This window comes from Podarcis cretensis (assembly GCF_951804945.1).
Source record: "Podarcis cretensis genome assembly, chromosome: 4".
Classification (NCBI taxonomy): domain Eukaryota; kingdom Metazoa; phylum Chordata; class Lepidosauria; order Squamata; family Lacertidae; genus Podarcis; species Podarcis cretensis.
The window spans coordinates 55,393,258-55,413,657 of NC_137173.1; the positions used below are offsets into that span (position 1 = coordinate 55,393,258).

Genomic DNA, 20,400 nt, shown 5'->3' on the forward strand with positions numbered 1-20,400 from the left:
AGATTACGCAAAATAAAATAAAATATAAACATAAAGTTTTTCCTTTCTATAAACTTAATGGGACTTTGGCATCCATCACTGCCTATCAGGAAAAGCTCAGAGCCAAATCTCTGTCACAATCAATCAGAACTTACTGTCTTGCTCTAGCTCTTAAACACCTCAATTATCTTTTACCTGCAGTAAAAGCTTTTTGAAAGAAATTGTCAAACAAAGTGGGTTCTGCTCACCTCTGAAACAAAATATGTTTGAAACACAGAGTGCACCCCCCTTGTTTTGTGGAGGGGGAAAACAATTCCTGATGGCATTAAGTCAGAATAAAATTCTAGTACATTTCAATGAGGTTTTATCACATTGTTACTTTTTTGTTTTATTTCATGGCTACCTACAATTTGTGTGTGTTTTGAGGTATTCTGCTTGGGCCAAGCAATCCTATGCTTAATGTATACTAGGTCTGGACATGATGATGATGATTTATTCGACTTATTTGTTGCTTACATCAAAAAGGCCTTTAAGTGATTTGCAAAAACGTTAAAAGCTAAAAAGCAACACATTTCAATAAAGCTTTTCCAAAGAGCCACAAACAAACCCAGCAGAAAAACAACTAAGACCTCAGCAGCAAGAACATTTCATCCAGTGGGCCAACAACCAACTTGTCATGATCTGTCAAATGCCTGGGAGAAAAGATACGTTTTAACTTTGTGCCAGAAAGATGTTGTTGATGGTGCCTGGCATTGCTGCTGTTATGCTGGTGGAATGGCTGCAGAATCCTAAATCAGCTTAGCTGGGGAAGGGAAGATAGATAGGAAGAAAATACAACAATGGTGGGACAGCGACATTAACTGCCCCCATGTCCTTGGAAATACTCTCAGGCACAGAGTTGGGTGCTACCCAGCGGGGCTGGTCTTTCAGGCAAAATAGCAGTGGGAGATTGATCTCATGGGTGCTGGGGGGAGAGATGAGCCCCCTTGTTCCATTACAGGAAAGACCTTGTTCCATTACAGGAAAGACCATGCCCTGTCAGATTGTAAGAATGTCTTTCCAGTTTTCAGAGCTAGGAGTCTGCTTCTGCCTCTCCTTCCAGGGCTTTGTTTTCCTCTGCTGGTAATAGGCAAAATGGTGGGTCTCTTGCCTTTCCCAGGGAGGTCCACTTCAGCTCACCAAACATTCTGTTCTGGATGCTACCAGCTCTCTTCAGCTACTGTAGGGGAGTGTTCGTATTAATAGATGTCCACCCTTCCAGATGCTTGGTATACCTGAGCAAGCTCATTTGTAGGTGCAGATGGCTGCATTCAAGCCACCTGACCAGATCTTAGCAGATGGGAAGCAGTGTTCTGCTTAGCAATTTTTTGCTAAGGTCAATTTTTTTGGGGAGTTATAATCAACACACACTTCTGAAATGACAGTTTATTTTCTTTCTTTAAAATGTTCCTCTGAAAAAGTGACCTGAATCTTTTGACATTAATTCACTCCACTTGCACTGTTTGGGTTTCAGATATGCAGTGTTAAAATACCCTGATACTTAAATCAGTGGAAAATTCTGCTGCTCTGGATATATTGTAGAAGCTTTTCTTCTTTCTATTTCTAATTCAGATGCTTTCACCAGAATATCTGTATTTATGACCTTCATATTTGGTAGCAAAATTAACTTGTCTTTAAGTTCCTTGGTGGAAGAGAAAGATAAGTTGCTGCTTTTCTTGCTGCCACTGTTGTTAAGCCATTTATATCACAGTATTAGGAATCAATAGCTATGCTATTTGGCATGTCACAAAGTTGAAATAAACACTGCCAGTTCTTCAAATTCTAAAGAATGTTGCAAGAACGCTGAATGTTGAAGTAACAGGATCCACAAAAAGACATACCTCACACAGTGATAATACAGAATCAGATTTGAAATATGAGGGCTGCAAGCCTAAGTACTGATTTAGAATTCAGGGATGAGAAGCTAGTGCCCCTCCAGATGTTGTTGGACTCCAGCTCCCATCAGCCCCAGCAAGCAAGGCTAATAGTCAGGGGATGATGGGAGTTGTAGTCCAACCGTCTCTGCCAAGCCACAGGTTTTTTCATCCACACTTTATGTTTTTAAGACTGTCTGCTATTCATTGTACCCAGTCATAATGATGGTGTTCTTTATATCTAATTCCATGAAAAATAATAATGTGATAAGTCAGGTCTGCCAAAGATTTTATAGTTTAGTTAGAATAGATCTGATTGAAAAGTTGGGTGCCAGGATGGGCAATTATTAGTGGGGGAGAGGTATCATAAGATTTGTATACATTACATTTCTGTGCAGAAAAAAGGTGAACATACTCCTGTTACAGAATTTTTGTATACTGTGAGACTCTACTTTTCCTTTTTAAAAAGAGCAGGTTTCTCGTTTTTATTGGCAGGAAAATAGGCACAGTATGGGGAACCTCCCAAATTTGTGGGAATTTCAGTATCCATTGGGAAGGGTTTCAGTGCTCTACATAGCTTCTTGCTCCCCACTCTATAATTCTATGATCTAGCTAAGAGTTCTTGCATTGCAGGGGGTTGAACTAGATGACCCTCGGGGGGTCGTTATGTAAATGTGAAATTGTGCTTAACTGCATACAGATTATAGAATTTGAGTTACCTTGATGTGAAACTTATGGCTTTTTAAAGCACAGAGGACACATAGCTCTGATGGTAGAGAACAACCGAAGTCATTCATTAGCACACTGTTAAAGGGACAATAATCCATCAGTCAACAGGGTGATAGTTAAGAGTCGAGCCAACTTTGTAAGGTGGCAATCTATTTGATGGCCTCATTTGGTATCTAAATAACGGTCTGTGTGCACAGTTTACTGCTTTCCAAACACATTTTCCACAGCTGGTGAGCATGCTTTTTATGTAACCGCAAACCCTTCTACAAACATTACGCTCGAGCTGTTCATCTGTCAGAAACATAAATGAAATTTCAAACAGATTTAGATGATTAGCTATAAAGAAATTACTTTTATACAGTTTTTTTAAAAGAGTAATTTGAGCCTTAAAAAAAAAAATCTCACATGTAATTATCTTATTTTTAAGCAAACAAAAATGTTTTTGACATAGTACGGAAAGCAGGGTGGAAAGAGTGTCCATAACCCCCTGTGGCTACACATGGTTCAAATTCTCACATGTGGAATCGAAACAAAACTTGATTGCTTTAGTTGGTGGATGGCAGGCACACACATCAGCTTCCTGTTCGGTTGTTGATGATAAAAACTTTGCACTCTTGGATTACTTGATTGGGCTGATTTGGTTACAAGCAACACACAACTATGAACTCGATTGGGCTGATTTGGTTACAAGCAACACACAAATGTGAACATGCTAAGCAGTCCTCTCACTGAAGCCATGTGTGCCAGGGAGCTAAGCCATGGTCTGACTTAGCATTATGTCTGAACCCATGGTTTGTCTCATTCTAACCAAACCATGAGCTGTAAAGCCTTGGTTACAGCTTGTGGCTTGTTTGGAATGAGACAAACCATGAACCCCAAACTATGACTGAGCTCCTGGTAGCATGGCAACAACAGGAGTGGGAAAGGAACGAAGTGGCCAGGATTGTCCCACTGTGCACCAGCAGTGCATGCTCACTCATTCATGCTAAGCCAAAGTTTGGCTTCCAATTATATTCAAGGTAGACTACTCTCTAATAAAGTCTGCCAAACCTTACTGAACCAGACAGTTTGGAGGATAGACCCAGCTCCTTCCAGCTGAACTTCTCTGTGGGGTTGCCAGTCCAAAAGATAAATGTGTTCTTTTAAAGTTTGCATTTTTATTTTTTTTGAAAAATGGGACTATTTGTAAGTAGTACCAGCAGAGCCTGGAAGACTGCCTTCCTTCGACAGACAGACAGACAGACAGACTGACAGACAAGTGGACAACTGTAGTAATATTCCACTTCACAGGATAACTTGTGAAGGTGTTGGGGTTGGGTTGTTAGTCTGCTTAATCTGCTCTAATTGTGCATGATTTAAATGGATAAGACATCTTGCTGTAAACTTGATTATTATTCACGCCTTCCCAGTTTTATTATAGGTCTTATGTTATGTAAGCCATCAAAGAATTATTTCCAGTTCATCATTATAGTTCATGGTAATCACCATTAACATTTCTGAGCTACAGATTTAGGATTGTATTTTACTTCTTGGTGCCAATGTTCTCAAAGCAACATGGATTTGCAATGTGCCTATCTTGACTGGTCACCTGTGCCTTTGCCTTGACATTTAGCAGGGTTTGTTTGTAGCTGCCTTTCCTTTTACTGTGCACACACCTGGTTTGTGCCATTATTCTCCTGCACACTGCCTTGATGAATTTTTGATGAAATGCACTTCTGGGTTCCCAATGCCTATTAATGTCTTTTATTTGGAGAGAACAGTTTGCAGTGGCCCTGGCTGTGCCTCCTGTTTTTGCAGTGTCAGATCCATCAGTCTATCCAGACCAGCCTCTCCCTTTATGACTTTGGTCACTTGGTTTTCTTTCTTGTTTGCGAATGCGCCTGTTTCTCTGACATAATCAGTAGGCTCTATGGCTCATCAAATGGAGTTTCCCTAGGGGGTAAAGTTAGGGGAGTTTCCCTAGGGGGTAAAGTTAGCCTAGTTCTTCCCGAAGATGGCAGTTGTGATTCTGTAACAACAACAATAGTAATAATAAAAACGGAAGAAGCATTCTCATTGCTATGGCACCCGTGTGTTTTCTTAATGCCATGAAATGGAAGCATGGCATGAACTACATGTGGTGGCTGTCTGGGGAGCAAGAGAAGGGCTATGGCTTAGAAATCTGCTCTGGATTTTCAGTCAGCATCCCCCACTGCAACTGTGGTTTCTGCTCCTACGGGGCCAAGACTCAAAAGGAGCCATCAGGCCATACAGTCCATCTACCTGCTGGCCCATCTCCAAGGATCAGCCTATGGAATCCAAAGCACAGGGTGCCACAGTTTGAGGGCATGTACATGGAAGACTGTCTTACAGAAGAATATGAATATATTAATTTTCCATCTAGCCCAGAACCATTTGCTACTCTGAGTGGTAGCAGCTATCTGAGGCTTCATTTTGAGGCGCCCGCCCTGTGGAATGTCCTCCCATCAGATTTCAAGGAAATAAACAACTATCTGACTTTTAGAAGACAACTGAAGGCAGCTCTGTTTAGGGAAGTTTTTAATGTTTGATGTTTTTATCTATTATTATTATTATTATTATTATTATTATTATTATTATTTTGGGATGTTTAGGGATTTCCATATGTGTTTGGGGGGCTAGCTAAATGTGGAAATGTCTGAAAATGTGATTCTCTCTTTGAACCAAGATTAAACCAAATGTGAATATTGAACTGACCTGAGCTTGCAATTAACCAGAGCATGCTTTGGATTCTAAACTTAATAATGCAGAGACTGTAGCAAAAGAGTATCTGATTCCTGTGATGAAGCAATGCTTTTCTTTTCCTGGCAGAATGAACCACCAGGTGGGCATCAGCAAATAATTTAGCACAACAGTTCTCAAAGAAAGCTAATTTGCTGCCCTGAATCTCTCCTAGAATTTGTCCTCACCGGGCAATGAATCAAAGCGTCAAACAGTGATGGGTGGATTGCAGGTCTTGGGGAAGAAAGAAGCAACTTTTTTCTCTCCCCCCCCCACTCCATTTACTTTAGAACTTCAAAAAGATCCAGTGCCCTCTAAACCCTACTCCGAGTTCTTGTTTTTCCTGCTTGCATCATCTCCTTTCAAGAATGAATATTCCAAACTGAACCTTTTGCTCAACTTACATTTTTTTGGAGGCCTGAAGACACTCACTGGGACAAAACTGGAGAAGATTAGCATCTTGTATTTTCTCTCTGATTATATCTTACCTCTTTCATAATGCTTATGCACCTTTTCAAAATAACATGTTATGAAAAAGTTGAACCTGAGAAAACATTACCTGTTGCTTCCACCATTCCTTCTAGGATGACCACAATTTCTAATTCCTCTTTGGGCAGTTGAGCTTTGGAAATCTCCCAGAATGGACTCTGTTGATTTATTTCATGGCTGATGATCAGCGGTGAAACCAAAAACAGACGATCATCCCCTGTATAATAACCTACATTAATATCTGTCTGGTTGAGTGGTATAAATTCCCCCTCCTTTGTCTGTTTTGACTTGATCAACTTGGCTCGTATTGACGCTTCCACAATGTGTGAATTTCTAAGGTCCCCAACACGGAACATCAGACACAGCTTTCCGTCTCGCATGGAAATTACGGCATTGGTAGAAAACACCAAGGTTTCTGCCCTCTTCTTGGGCTGGGATATTTTCACAAACATGCAGCCAACCATGAAAGCATTGACTATAGATCCTAAAACAGACTGAACTAAAAGCAGGATAATTCCTTCAGGACATTTGTCTGTGATGACCCGAAAACCATACCCAATGGTGGTTTCTGTCTCTATGGAGAATAAAAAGGCGGAAACAAACCCATTGAGGTTACTGACACATGGGGTCCATTTCTTGTCCCCTATATGCTCCAAATCTCCTCGTATGTAAGCAATTAGCCACCAGATGAATCCAAAGAAAAGCCACGTCACAGTATAAACCATGACAAAAATAAAAAGATTGAATCTCCATTTGAGGTCAACCAAGGTTGTGAAGATGTCAGTCAGGTAACGATAAGTCTCTCTCACATTTCCGTGGTGGACGTTGCATTTTCCATCCTTCCTAACATACCTCTGGATTTTCCTCTTGGTACATTCTTTTAAGTGCTTCGGCAGATCTTCCCTGGCTTGTTTGGGCAACTTAGGTGGGTGGATTGTAACAGGGCTCTCCACGTCCTGCTCCATTGAGTCTCCTTCCAGCACATTAGCTGACAGGAAAGAAAAAAGAAAGCATAAATACTGATGTGCATACATAAACTTGATTAATCAGCATCTTGATATTCACAATACCCCATGCATGAAACAACCAATGCTTTTGTCATTGATAACTAAGGATCCTTCCATGCATCCATTTAATTGTGCATTCAAGATGATTTGTGCTCATTATAGCATCAGGGCGGTTATACTTGAACCCACTTTCCATACTGTTTGCACCTGCAAAAGTTATGAGGTGGCCTTATTACTTTGTTTTCAGTCAGTGACTTCCTGCTGAAATCCTGTCTGAAATTGCGTTAGCCCTTTTTTTTATTGCACCTGCATCACAGACGGTCAAAAATAATAATAAACATGCTTACCACCTACATACATGGGAATCGCTTCTTTCTCCCATTTCCTTATTCTGTTTTCTATACTCAATCATATATATGTTGTCAGTTTCTTCATGAATGCATCCTATGTACAGTGGTACCTTGGTTTACGAACTTAATCCATTCCGGAAGTCTGTTCTTAAACCGAAACCATTCTTAAACTGAGGCATGCTTTCCCTAATGAGGCCTCCCACCGCCGGTGCCCTTCCACCGTTTGGATTCTGTTCTAAGTCTGAGGTAAAGTTCGCAAACCGGGACACTACTTCAGGTTTTGTGGAGTTCATAAACTGAATCGTTCTTAAACAGGACTGTTCTTAAACCGATGTAGCACTGTATATATAAACATACCTAGTCCTCATAAATTCCACGTGGGTTGGTAAACCTGAAATGTACCACTCCAGGGTAGAGGTGAAAAGCTCACAAACACTAATTACTGAAATAGGCATGGAGGTCTGGTAGTTAGGGTACCACTTTTACGGCCAATAAAGAATTTTGCGGTTGTGCAGCCAAGCCTTTTCTGCTGCCATGATTGAGCTCCACAATGCCAAGCTCCTAGGAACACAGCCCTTGAGACTTGAGCCCACTAATGTTCCTTTTTCCTCCCAGATTACTCTGGACACTTCTCACTGTTCAACGGGCATTGGTATTGGATAGGGAACAAATAGGTTTCTTTTTCTCCTCCAACTTCTGTGAAAAAATTCGTTGGTGTGTGGGAGATAAAAAAAGGAACCCTTTCCCTTCTCATCATGGTATGTGATGCCTGGTCACTTACTGTTTCTCCCCCCTCTCTGACTTACTAGACAGTGAGAAAGGAATAGTTGGATATCTTTTTTAAAAATCTTCCCAAAATGTTTTATGAAGGTTGCCAGGCACGCTGGCTCAAGTGTGTATGGCAACCTCTGCAAAAACATTTGGGAAAGGGAAAAGAGGAAGCCATTCATTCCTTTCCAGCTCCCTGGTCCAGCCTTTCACCTCGTCACCTGGTACTGGTGGTGACAACCTCCACAATGTCGAAAACCCCCCAACCTAAGTTAAAACTAAGTAGGAATGCTGCATATGGGGCACTCTGGGAAAATGAAGATGGGAGGCAGAGCTGTCTGGAGTGCATCAGCTCTGTACGAAGATTTTAAAAAATAAAGAAAAGATGTTCCGGCAACTGCTGGTGTGGCCCAGTCATGTTGGGTCCTTTTGGACTGTAGGGCCAGGTCCTGTGTGCTAGTAGTCTGGCTCTAAAAGTGCTGCTGCTTCAGATTTCAACAGCAGCCTTTTAAAAATCTCTCTTTTAAAATATCTAAAACATGGATGAATCATATAGGTTTGAAAGGACAGAAAAAACATAAAAGGTGTGTTTGTTCTGTAGTAAACATATGAAATATCAGTACTCTGTTCTCTACACCATGTTGGATACTAAGCGGACAGATGTCTGAATGTTGTTTTTCTTTTGAGACTTTTGTTTCTTTGTAGTAGAATTGTTAAAATGTCTAGATGGAGGCAAACTACTTCCAAAAGAACACACTCTCGGCTTTCCATTGTCTCAGAACTTTTCTAGCTATCAAGCATGTACTTCCTTTCCCAATCAGTTGTTTATTTCAAAGTAAGGTCTAACACCTCAGAATGCAGTAATATTTCTGTGTTTGGGTCTATCAACTTATAGGACACTTTCAAAAAAATCTGCCTATTTCATGAGGGGCTATTAGGATTGGCAAAGCAGCTCTGAGGGTTCACCCACACTTCCTCCTGTCCCTTTTTTCATCCTGCCGCTAATGTTTACTGCTGAAGTGGAACAAATGTAAATTGGGTATTTTTTTTGGCAGACTGATGCTTGTTCCAATTCAGCAGTAAGCATTGGGTTTTCCTGTGGAAAGGAGTGGGACAAAAACAAAAAACAAATAACTATCAGATCCATGCCTAGAAATCAGGGGGAAGCAAGATAAATCACGGGACAAACAGAAGTGCCCTTACAGTGAGGTAACAAAGCTGCCTCCCTGGATTACTCCACATTGGATATTGAAATGGAATAACGGATGCACTTCTCTGTCTTTCCCCAATATAACAAAATAGCAGGGCATGGGGATTAAAATGTGGAGCTATAATGGCTCTGAAATAACTCAGAAATTTATCTGTTATGTCTCTACCACCTCCTGTTGCAGGTCTCCCAATTACATTTCCTGCTACATAATTTCTATATAAAATTGTACGAAGATTATCAGAATAGGTACTGCATACTAAGAACACAAGAACGACTAGCTTCTGAAGCAGAACTACTAATCCTGTATTAGATTCCCGAAGAGAGCAATTCCCCAAGATGCTTCACTAACTCAAAGCTTTCTCTCCCTCTCTTAGTTTTTGCCCTAAAAAAATAAAAAATAAAATCCTTCTAGCTATCTCTCTGGTAAGTGATGGGAGCAAAATTCAATTCTTTTTTTGCATTTAACCAAATTCACACCTTTTTTTTGGGGGGGGGGGGAGAAACAAACCCCAAAAGACGGCCTTTCTTCAGAAGTCAGAGTCTGGTGAAACGGAAAGCTCTTCCACTGCCTTACTAGCGCAGTCAGCGGGCATAGTGTGCCCTAAGGTAGTACTGTATATTCACTTCCTATGTGGCCAGTATGGAAGCCAATGGGGCATGCAGAGCAGGGATGGTTCACTCTGCTCTATCAGCCTGATGCCCAGAGCAGGGATGGAGAGGGAAGGGGCTTTGGGAGAGTGCAGGAGGCCAGATGTCTGAGGCACCTAGTGGGCCACATTTGCCCCCCCCCCAATTATGAGGAGCTAAAATCAGGAAACAAAGGTATCTTGAGACAGACAAAATTGAGCTGTTTCCTGGCATCCCCCTTGAGAAAAGCTCCTTAAAAAGAAAATCTCTTCTGCGCTCCTTCTAACAACATAGTCCAGGAGTATTTCCTCCATCACCAATCAGTGGTTACTCTGATGCAGTAAGATGGGCTTCCAGATGCACGAGCTATTAGCAATGTGGTGCCTCTTGACAGTTCCCCAGGGCAGTCTCAGATCCCAAAGGCACACGCTAGCTTGGCAGGAGTTCCTCAGCTGTATTAGGGTGGTGAACCTGTTATAGGTGGGTTTAGAGCTATGCACAAGTCCAAACTTGTCAGCTTTAGTGAATGCAGAAAGGAGTTTTTAAAAAGAAGCAGAAGCAGATATAACAATCTTCTGAAACATTTGGGCTTTGACACCTCTGACTACATAGCTTTTAATTTTGCTCTTTGTGGTTAGTTTAGTGAGGATGATTATGCTGAAATTCCTTCACAGTTCCACCCACCACTAGCACACCCCTCCTAGTCAGGCCTTAGTGATATGTAAAGAGACATTTTTGATTCAAGATATCCTTATCAGTCTATTTCAGCCCAATCTCTCTGATGAGACTGAGGATGACTAGAAATAAGACAAATAATTAAGGGGGACGAGGATCTACAGGGGGTCTAAATCTGTAGACTGCAGTTTTGCTAGGGAATTACCTTTGAATTTTTGAACTGAATGCTCCAGAGGCAAAATTAGGGTATTGCTGAAGCCTACTTTGTAAGATGTAATGTTTGCTTTAGAACTGGTATTTCCAAGGCTAATTTGCAGCATTAGTATGGTAGATTTAATTTGGGAATCTCAAATATGAATCCTTGCCACACTGTGTGAAAAGCAGTGTGTGTGTGTGTGAGAGAGAGAGAGTGGGAGTGTTTTTATAAGTGGCCATTAATTATATGAAACTCCATAACGAGTGAATGTGCAAAGTGTATGATTTTTCAGTTGGCTTTGCCCCTCATCCACCGAAGCAGGACTGGAAATGAATGGGAGAAAGAGAGAATGATGAATAATAGTAATTCCTAGGTGGATTTGCAACCAAAGTCCTCACTTTGCAGCAAAGCAATCGACACATTAACTTTGTCCCCACGTCAACCTGAGAAATCCCCATCACAATAGGTCATAAGCAGAGACAGGTGTTTTTGTAGAACAATAGCTCCGGGTGATTTTTAGCACGTGGTCCAAGCCACATGATGATACCATGATTTCTTTAAATCCCACCTTTTCAAGGTGGCTCACAAAAATTAAAACAAATACAAATAAAACACACATAGTTAAAAACATACAAAAGATTATTGTAATACTACCACTTCTAGTACTAATGCTGAGGACGTGGTGGTGCTCTGTTGCTCACTTGATCCTCTGGTTGCTCAGGTTGATGCTGCTTCCCAGGAGGTAGAAGGGAGGGGTGAGCCTGTTGCGGAGCTACAAAAGCACTAGCAGAAGTGGCACATTGACTCTGCCAGTGAGTTTTCACCACACCCACCTCGCTACTGCCTCACACCTCCCCCTTTACTGCCTGGGAAGGTAAACGGCGTTTCCGTGTGCGGCTCTGGCTCTGGCCAGAGCAGCGATGTCACGCTGGCCACGTGACCCGGAAGTGTCTCCGGACAGCGCTGGCCCCTGGCCTCTTAAGTGAGATGGGCGCACAACCCCAGAGTCTGTCAAGACTGGCCCATACGGGCAGGGGTACCTTTACCTTTTTAACCAGCAGTGGCACAACTGACTGGAGGCCAGGTGAGTGATACCACCCCACTAGGCCACCTGCTACAAAGCGATTGAATGCCATAGGATAACCTGCCTCAAGCTTTTAAAGGTCACTTGTTTGGGGTTGATGTCTCCTGGACAGCAGTTGAACCAAACCAGTTAAGCAGCTTCACGTTGTCTGCGCTCCAGACAATCAGCACAGCCAGTTAAGAAGATCTCTTTCTCCTCTGGGTCTCTCCTTCAAAATTAACTTGGGCCAAATCCATAAATGAGCGACCCATGAGCTCTATATCTGTAGTTTGCCAGCAAAATAATTACAAAAATTAAAGTTTCAAGGTAATAATCTTACATGGCCCTCTCTTTCAATCTCGTGATAGCTGAGGACCCGCCAATTAAGTTTTTATTTATTTATAACCTACTCTTATCCTACATTTTGGCATAAAGCACCAAATACAGTATGTATTTATTTTAAAGTTTTAATTACTGGCTTGTTAACTCACCATTTAGCAAACGGATTGGCTTATGATGTTCCATCTCATTTCAGCTGCTTCAGCTTTGAGAAATGGGGAAGGTGAGGCTCGTGGCAGAGTCTCTGCTTTGCTTGCAAAAGATGCCAGGTTTGGTCTCTGGCATCTCTTGATGGAGCTGGGAAAGACTTTGAAGTCTGAAGGCAGTTTGGGTAGCCAGTCTCTGCCAGTCTGTATAAACATTACTGAGCTGGATAGTATAAAGCAGCTTCTTATGTTCCTGTAATGAATATTGTACATTTTATGGATATAGGAGTTTAATGCCTACTGTCTCATGTGGAAGCCAGTTTTACTCCCTTTAAAAAAACACCTGATAACAGTGCTTAAATATTTAACCTTCCAATTATTTTCAGTCTTGATTTGTACCAGATCACCAGGTGTGATTTGTACCAGATCAAAGCACACCTAAATCCAAGACTCCTAGATGTATTCTGTTTAATGAATCGTGCGCCAATGAATTATATCACTTTTAATCACTAGCAGGCTGAAGAGATGTTCTCATTTTTCACTCATTTGAGTTATAAAAATGGATAAACACAAAATATGTCTATTAGGGATTTAGTCCTATTTTATCATAGCAATGATTTGCTAACCTAGTCTTGTGGACTTGTGCAGAAAAAGAAAATAGGAATCAACAACATATCAAAGTGGTGAAATTATCCATAGATAAGATTATCTGAACTTTAATAATCTTCTGTACTGCATGGGAAATGTTATCCAGCTTAGCCACAAAGCTTTGGATCAACAATATATAGGAATCCATATTTTCACAAAAAATATGTAAAATGAACTAGACACGGGTGAACATAAAAACTGTCCTCTTGGATCAAACAACAAATGCTTATCTAGTTCTCTGTTCTGTCCCTGCAGTGACCAGCTAGATGTCCCCAGAAAACTCATAAGAGGGTCCAGTACTAGGTACTGCACTTTAAGAAGGTTGTTAACAAACTGGAACATCTCCAGAGAAGGGTGTCAAAGGCATCAAAAAGCTTGGAGATCAAGTCCTTTGAGGAACTAGGTATGTTTATCCTGGAGAAGAAGAGATGACAAAGAGGCAATATAATAACCATCTTCAGGTATCTGAAATGTGACAGAAATTTGTTTTCTGTTGCTCCAGAGGAAGCTCAGCTGGGATCCAATCTTAACAAATGAAAAACAACAACCACAAAACCCCACAATCAAGTCACAGAATCCTTACCCACAAGTTTATTCTGACAACAATTGCTTTGTGATTCAGCATCAGCATTTACATCCAGTTTGGGGGGAAGCGACTATTCGCTGCTAATGAATCTCATTCTCAGGAGCACAGCAAAATGCTCATTGGTCTCAGCTGGATATGAGAAGAAGGCAGATATGCCTTGTGCTTCTTTAAAGTCAGTCTAGGAAGTTGCTGGGCTGAGTGGAGAACCATGCCTACCAACTGGATTTGTTTAATAAGAACAATACCAATTATCTCTCAGTGTGTAAAGGTTGCTAATGCATATTGCATATGTCTACAGGAGCTTATCTGCTTTCTGTGTACAATGAGAAGAGAAAGTGGTGTGCATTTATTATTTCCCCAGCGTTCTAAAGATGTGGGGAAAGCAAACTCTTTTTTTTCAAGTCTGAAATACATTTATCTTTGGAAGGATGCTGTTGTGTTTGTTTGTTTCTTGCTATGAAAATCAGTAGAGAAATAAAATATAATTTACAGTATTATGATCCGCTATGAATGCATAAGCAGTAATGCAACAGCCAAGCTACGTGTTCAGCAACCCCATGCTTCTACTTGGATTGTACCATTTATATGCAGGTGGGACCTCAGCTCTGAATACTTGTTCAGGAAAATCCTCCACATAGAAAAGGAGCTCATTAGGAAGAAAGCTAGGTTAGAATTCATCTTCTTGACATGCCAGCAGGACATTGGCATGACATTTTGGCCATGGAAGAGTAACTCAAGGGATACAGCTTCCTATCAGCATTTTGAACTGATGTAATCTCAAGAGGGGACGCAGGTGGCGCTGTGGGTAAAAGCCTCAGCGCCTAGGGCTTGCCAATCGAAAGGTCGGCGGTTCGAATCCCTGCGGCGGGGTGCGCTCCCGTTGCTCAGTACCAGCGCCTGCCAACCTAGCAGTTCGAAAGCACCCCCGGGTGCAAGTAGATAAATAGGGACCGCTTACTGGCGGGAAGGTAAACGGCGTTTCCGTGTGCTGCGCTGGCTCGCCAGATGCAGCTGTGTCACGCTGGCCACGTGACCCGGAAGTGTCTCCGGACAGCGCTGGCCCTCGGCCTCTTAAGTGAGATGGGCGCACAACCCTAGAGTCTGTCAAGACTGGCCCGTACGGGCAGGGGTACCTTTACCTTTACCTTTTAATCTCAAGAGAACTGTTCCATGGGGATTTTCTGAATTTGCACTTACTTATCCTCTCTTAATAAGGAAAAGTAAATATCAGTCCTTCCCTTCTCCCTTTTATTGTCACAACTACTCTCTGAAGTAGGTTAAGCTGAGAGACTGTGACTGGCCCAAGCCCATCTAATGAGCTTCATGGCTGAGTAGGGATCTGCATTCTGGTCTGTAAGCCCTAGTCCAACTTTCCAGAGGTCACCAACTCAGTGCCTGTCAGCATCATGACACCTGCAAAGGCCTTTGTTGATACCCGCAGGCAGGAGCCCCAGACTCTGAGTGTACATTTTTTTAAAAGTACCGGTAAGTTGTTATCCCTCCTACAAATAAAGTTACAAAGCAAAATGTGTAGGTAGCTTTCTAAGTAATTTCTGTGAAATGAACCAGCCTGGCTACTTCTGTCTGTCAGAGTTTTTAGCCAGAGATTATTGAAGTCAGAGCTGTGATGGATAAATGAGTTGTTTTGACACCAAGTGATAGGGTTTCAATTGCTGCTGTTTTTCCTGCCCCTTTCAAAGCACCTTTCCTGCTCTATTTTTTAATGTTTGGTGTTTTACTAAGTTTTACATATGCTGTAAGCAGCCCAGAGTGACTTGGGAAACCCAGACAGGTGGGTGGGGTGTAAACAACAAAACAACAACAACTTCGACAGGTTATCTTTTCTCATAAAGAAAAACAGTTATGGTGAGGGGGGAAGTTTACCAAGATGGTATTTTCTATAATGTGTTATGCAGTGTTTTTTCTAGAAAAAAAGAGGTGCAGGCAGAGCACATGAGAGGTGCTGGGACTGAGTTCTGGTGAGTTCCAACTGAAAAAAAGCTCTGGTTTTACACCATGCCCCTGATGGCAGCCATTTTGTGTTATGCTACACCCCATGGCACCCATTTTGTGGCTAGAATCCCCCCTCAGAAGTCAAAATGTGCCCCCTGGTCCTAAAAAGATGGCAACCCCTGTCTAACCACTTCACCACACTAGCAGGCTTAGCGTAAAAATAGCCCAGGGAGACAAAAGGAGCCAAGCAGTTATAATATGTGCCCAAACTAAAAGGGCCCATCTCTTGGTTTTTCTAAAAATAGTCCCCTTTCCCTGGGAGCGAATCAACTTTTCACACACAGGAGAACTGGGTGAACTGATATATTTGGGAATCATCTTCATTTCATATTGATGCATGGTTTTTTAAAAACCTGCTTAGCCAATACATCTTAAGAGATATCTAGTGCAGCTCAGCAGGGGCACAAATAATTCAAAGCTTCCACAGCTTTATGAATTCTAGATAGGAAATACTAGTATTACTTTTTAAAAGTTTCTCAGTACTTTGCTTGGGGTCAAGGGACTTGCAAAAAATATATGTGCTGTTTAAATTTGAAGGAACAATGTGTTCAGATTCCCATCCCCAACTGAAGGTGTATAAATGTAGAACCTAGTGTTTGCAGTGAGGTTCAGAAAATAGTACCTATTTATGTTTTTGTTGCATTTCTTTTCACCTTTGCCCCACCGATTCTCCAGATATTAAGTATCAATCTACATGTTCAGCTAATTTATTCTTAGCTGAAGTTATGGTGGCCTTTCAGGCTGGTAATCTGGTGCTACAATCCCAAGAAAATGCAATCTGCCACCAGTCTTTGCGTTCTGAAAGACAAAGAGAGAGGGCAGGAAGATAGAGCAGATGGTGTTCTCAGCAAAATGTCATTTGGCACACCTTGGTTGCAGTGTGTGTGTGTGAGAGAGAGAGTGAGTGAGAGAGAGAGAGAGCTCTGCAAACAACATCTGGCAAGCCATTAATAGAACAGCTGACTGTGATAAATTTCTATTAGCTGCAACTGACTTTAGCATTACATGGTTGACCTGATATTGGGCAATCAAACTCTCAATCTCATTCACATGGAAATTTCAGACAAGTTCAGGTTGAAGTAGCACTGTAGTTAAATGAGCAACCTTTTGTTTTTAATCTATGCGATCAGTTGTAACAATATTGCTATGCTTGATTGCTTTCCTTCTGAATTTCTTTAAAAAGGGGGGGGTATTTTTTATACATTTAATCTGGCTAGGATGTATCTGATGGGAACATATGTGGCTTTAATAATGGGTTTTGAGAGGTCTCTCAGTGGCATTAGCTTAGACTAGAACTTCCACATTCACAGGTAGGCTATCTCTGATGACCAAACATTGGAAAGAAACAAGGGGTGGGGATGACTGATTTCCAAACTACCCTGCTTGTTTGTGAATGTGCTGGATGATCTGGACATTTGGTCTGATGATCTAACATGGCAATTCATACAGCCTGAACTTTTTCAGACTGGCTCTCATTATTTTAAGCAAAAGATATGTGGGTTCTTCAAAACATCATGACAAACCACAAGGCTGTATCTTGTTCATTTGAATAAGGTTTGTGGCAACAGAGTTCTTGCAGCTAGCAAGAAAGATTGGGTCACTGAGCCTGAGGTTAAATTTGGTCATAACCTTCTTATTTACAATCATTAAATGATCATGTGGGATCAGTGTTGGGGGAGGAAATCTTGATCTCTAGACAGCATGAAAGAAAACACATACCTTCCTGGTCCTTTAAGGGGAGAGAAGCCTGGTATAACCCAACATCTAGCCAAGTCTTATGATAGTCCTTCTGATGCCAGTTAAAAAAAAAATTATTATAGGCCTTTTAAAGCTGACCCTTTGATACAATGGTTGTTCAATGCTAGTATTATTTGAGTTTTCTTTCTGTTTCATATTGATTTCTTTATTGCTGTTTTTTTTAGAATTGTATTTTATAGTTTAATCCTTTTTATTGTGCTGTACGTTGTCCAGAGAACATTAATTGTTGGATGACTAAGGCATACAATAAATAAATAGCCAGGCATTTCAAAATCATGATGGCTGAGAGCAGCCTGAACCATCCCAATATCTTTTCCCCAAAGGTTCATGATGATCAGGAGCTGTTCTTGGCCATCATGAGACTACTTTACCTTTCGCCAGCCTGTTCCTGCCTCCAAAGAAAGTGAGTGGACAGGGCCACCTCTCCCTGCCCTGGAATCCTCTCCTGCCCAGCAGGTTTTGATATGGGCTCCATGGTCCACTGTTCCTTAAGGTCAGCTAATGTTTAGAGACTCAGCTCCTGAGTTGAAGTTTCATTTCCCCAGAGAGGCGTATGTCTGTGTATGGAAAATACCAAACCCAGTGTGATCTCTTTTGGGTCCTGTTGATAGGTTTGCCAGAAGCAACCTGGAGATTTACTCTGTCCCTTTAAAATTAACAATTATGCAGGAGATGACTTTCATCCTGTCTGTACAACTAATGAGAAAGACAGAGATAGAAAACAGACAAAAAGGACCAGCGAAATATTGGGCCTAAGATAGCTTAAAGGGACAGAGTGAATCTCTAGGTTGCACCTTGGCAGTCTATCCTACACCTGAGATACCACCTATATCCTTACATTGTATTACAGCTTCCATGATAAGTTCATAGTACTTTTAAAGTGTTTGCCATGGGTCCAGTATTAATCCTGCTATGTGCAAAATGCATAAACTCTAATCTTATGGCATTTACTGACTTCTTGTTGACTTGACTATAAATGATTCTCTGGAAACTCTCCAGCAAAAATTTCCTTTCATTTTTTTCAGTGTCAGTTAATAAAGTGCTGAAGGATCTATGGAAAATACTTACACAAAATGCTAGTCCATTTCAATCTACAGCAACGAGATTTTGGAACAGCAAGCCTTTAACTGTAGATTAGTCATGGCAGAGGCTACACTTGTGAATTGTACACTGCAGAACCTGACATCATGTTTAAATAAGACACACACAAAATGAACTTGAGAAGTTCTGAACCTCATAATAAATACTCAGCATTTCTGTAAGGGCTGAGATTGATGGTGGGGCTTGTGTAGGTTCCCCTAGTAAGGCCATGGTTTATGCAAGGAACACTCATTTCATAAACAGTATTATAAACATAGATGAAAAATACTTCAGATCATTGTTTTCACAGAACACAAATACACAATCAAAATCAGCAGACATCTTATTGCTTTTATTGGAAAGCACAGCCAATTTACCTTACAAAGAGTAGACCTGTTCAAGCACAACCTCCCCCACCCAGATGCCCTTCATATACTTTGGACTACAACTTCCATCAGCCCCAGCCATCATTGTAGTCCATCTGGAGGGCTCCAGGTTGGGGAAGGTTGTGCCAAAGGTTCTTGAACATATGTACCCTTTGTAAGGTAAATGTACTGTGGAGATACAATGGTGGCAAACTCCCTCCTTTTTAGTTGCCCAAAACCATGCCAAATAGTAAAGGGAAAAATGTGTCTGGTTCTGGTTTTCCTGATTAGTCTCATATGATAATGAGGCAAGCTTTTCTGTCACTTCTAAGCATCATAATTTTTGATGCCATGCTTACAGTGAACAGTTGTTCACACCCTTTTGCTACAAGTAACCTGGCAACTGCTAACATAAATCCAACCAGTATGCTTGAGACTATCCGTTTAGACAAGAATTAAACTGGGAAACTTTCTGTTCAGAAAAGATATCATTTTGGTAATGAAGTAACTGACTTCCTTTCCCAAGCAACATAATGATATTTTAGTAAAATGACCAGATGCAGACTGGACAGGTGTTCTGTACCTTTAATATTATGATAGAAGAGGGCAAATCAACTGGAGCAGCTTTTCACCTCTTTGCATGACAAATTGGCAAGAATCCCCTCTTCTACTGAAATGGCAAATGTGTGAAAGCCTTGTCTGCTTTTGCACCTGCCATCCTGGTTTTTAATGTATTCATGAACCAGACAGTATAGGAAAATCCAAAGCAGAAAAAGACTGGATCACCCACACCATTTTATTAAATGATTTTTTTTTTAAAAAAATGCTTTTTACTAGATTTGAACATTCAGTAACTTTGTAGTGAAAGAAATCATAATTCATTTTTATACCCTACTGGTTTCTTTACTGTCCTTTGAATAATGGACTAAAACTGAACATTTCTCTTTATATGTTTGTACCTACTTTTGGTCTTTACAGCATGCTTGATATAAAAAGAGACAGAATAAATGTGACACACATGCCCTCTCTCGCTCTCTTTCCTTTGGTAATCTCATTAATCAAGGTCTAAACGTTACTTCCATGCTTCAGAAAGCTTTTCTACAAAAAATACCATTCATTTGGTTTCTGTTCCCTGATATACCTTTTTGGCTGCTAAGGAGTTAAACTGTTCTGCTCAAATGCTTAAAAACAACAAACAAAACCTGAGCAACTATTGGTAAGGCACCTTTGTGCCTTAATAGATAAGCAAAACTGTGAAAGGTTCTTAAATCTCTGTTATACACACTTTTAATCACAGGCAGAGAACAGCTTGCAGGAGAAAATGAGCAATAACTTAAGGGGAGATTCAACTGAGGTGAAACCTGGGATTCTATTTTGTTTTTGTTTCTCCAAGTGTGCCATAAAGTCTTGTCTGGAATTAGGACTTAGAATTGTTAGGTTCGCAATTTTATTTTTGTATGCTGTATGAATTCTGTCAGCCTTCCTTTCAGATCAGATATTTAGCAGCTTCATGGACTGAGATGAACAGTCAGCAGTGAAATGATTTCATCATGCCTAAAATAAACATGAACATTCCAGAGTAGAGAACATTAACAGGGTTCTATAGCAACAAAGATGAAAGATTTGCAAAAAGAAAGGGTTAAAATCAAGATGAAACGGTTCTTCAAAATGAAATTATTAAATTAACTTTTTAAAAGGGTGGCTGTGCTAAAAGCCCTCT

General features: G+C 40.9%; 1 protein-coding gene across 2 annotated transcripts in view; it reads right to left on the bottom strand.

Annotated features, from left to right (window-relative positions):
• KCNJ6 (potassium inwardly rectifying channel subfamily J member 6) overlaps positions 1 to 20,400 on the bottom strand; it is a 106,834-nt gene that overhangs the window by 13,677 nt on the left and 72,757 nt on the right. For both annotated transcript variants that reach the window (XM_079974932.1, XM_079974931.1), the window contains one exon: positions 5,920 to 6,837. In XM_079974932.1, coding sequence (XP_079831058.1) covers positions 5,920 to 6,814 — 895 coding nt within the window. In that variant the 5' untranslated portion in view covers positions 6,815 to 6,837. The remainder of the gene's footprint in view (positions 1 to 5,919; positions 6,838 to 20,400) is intronic.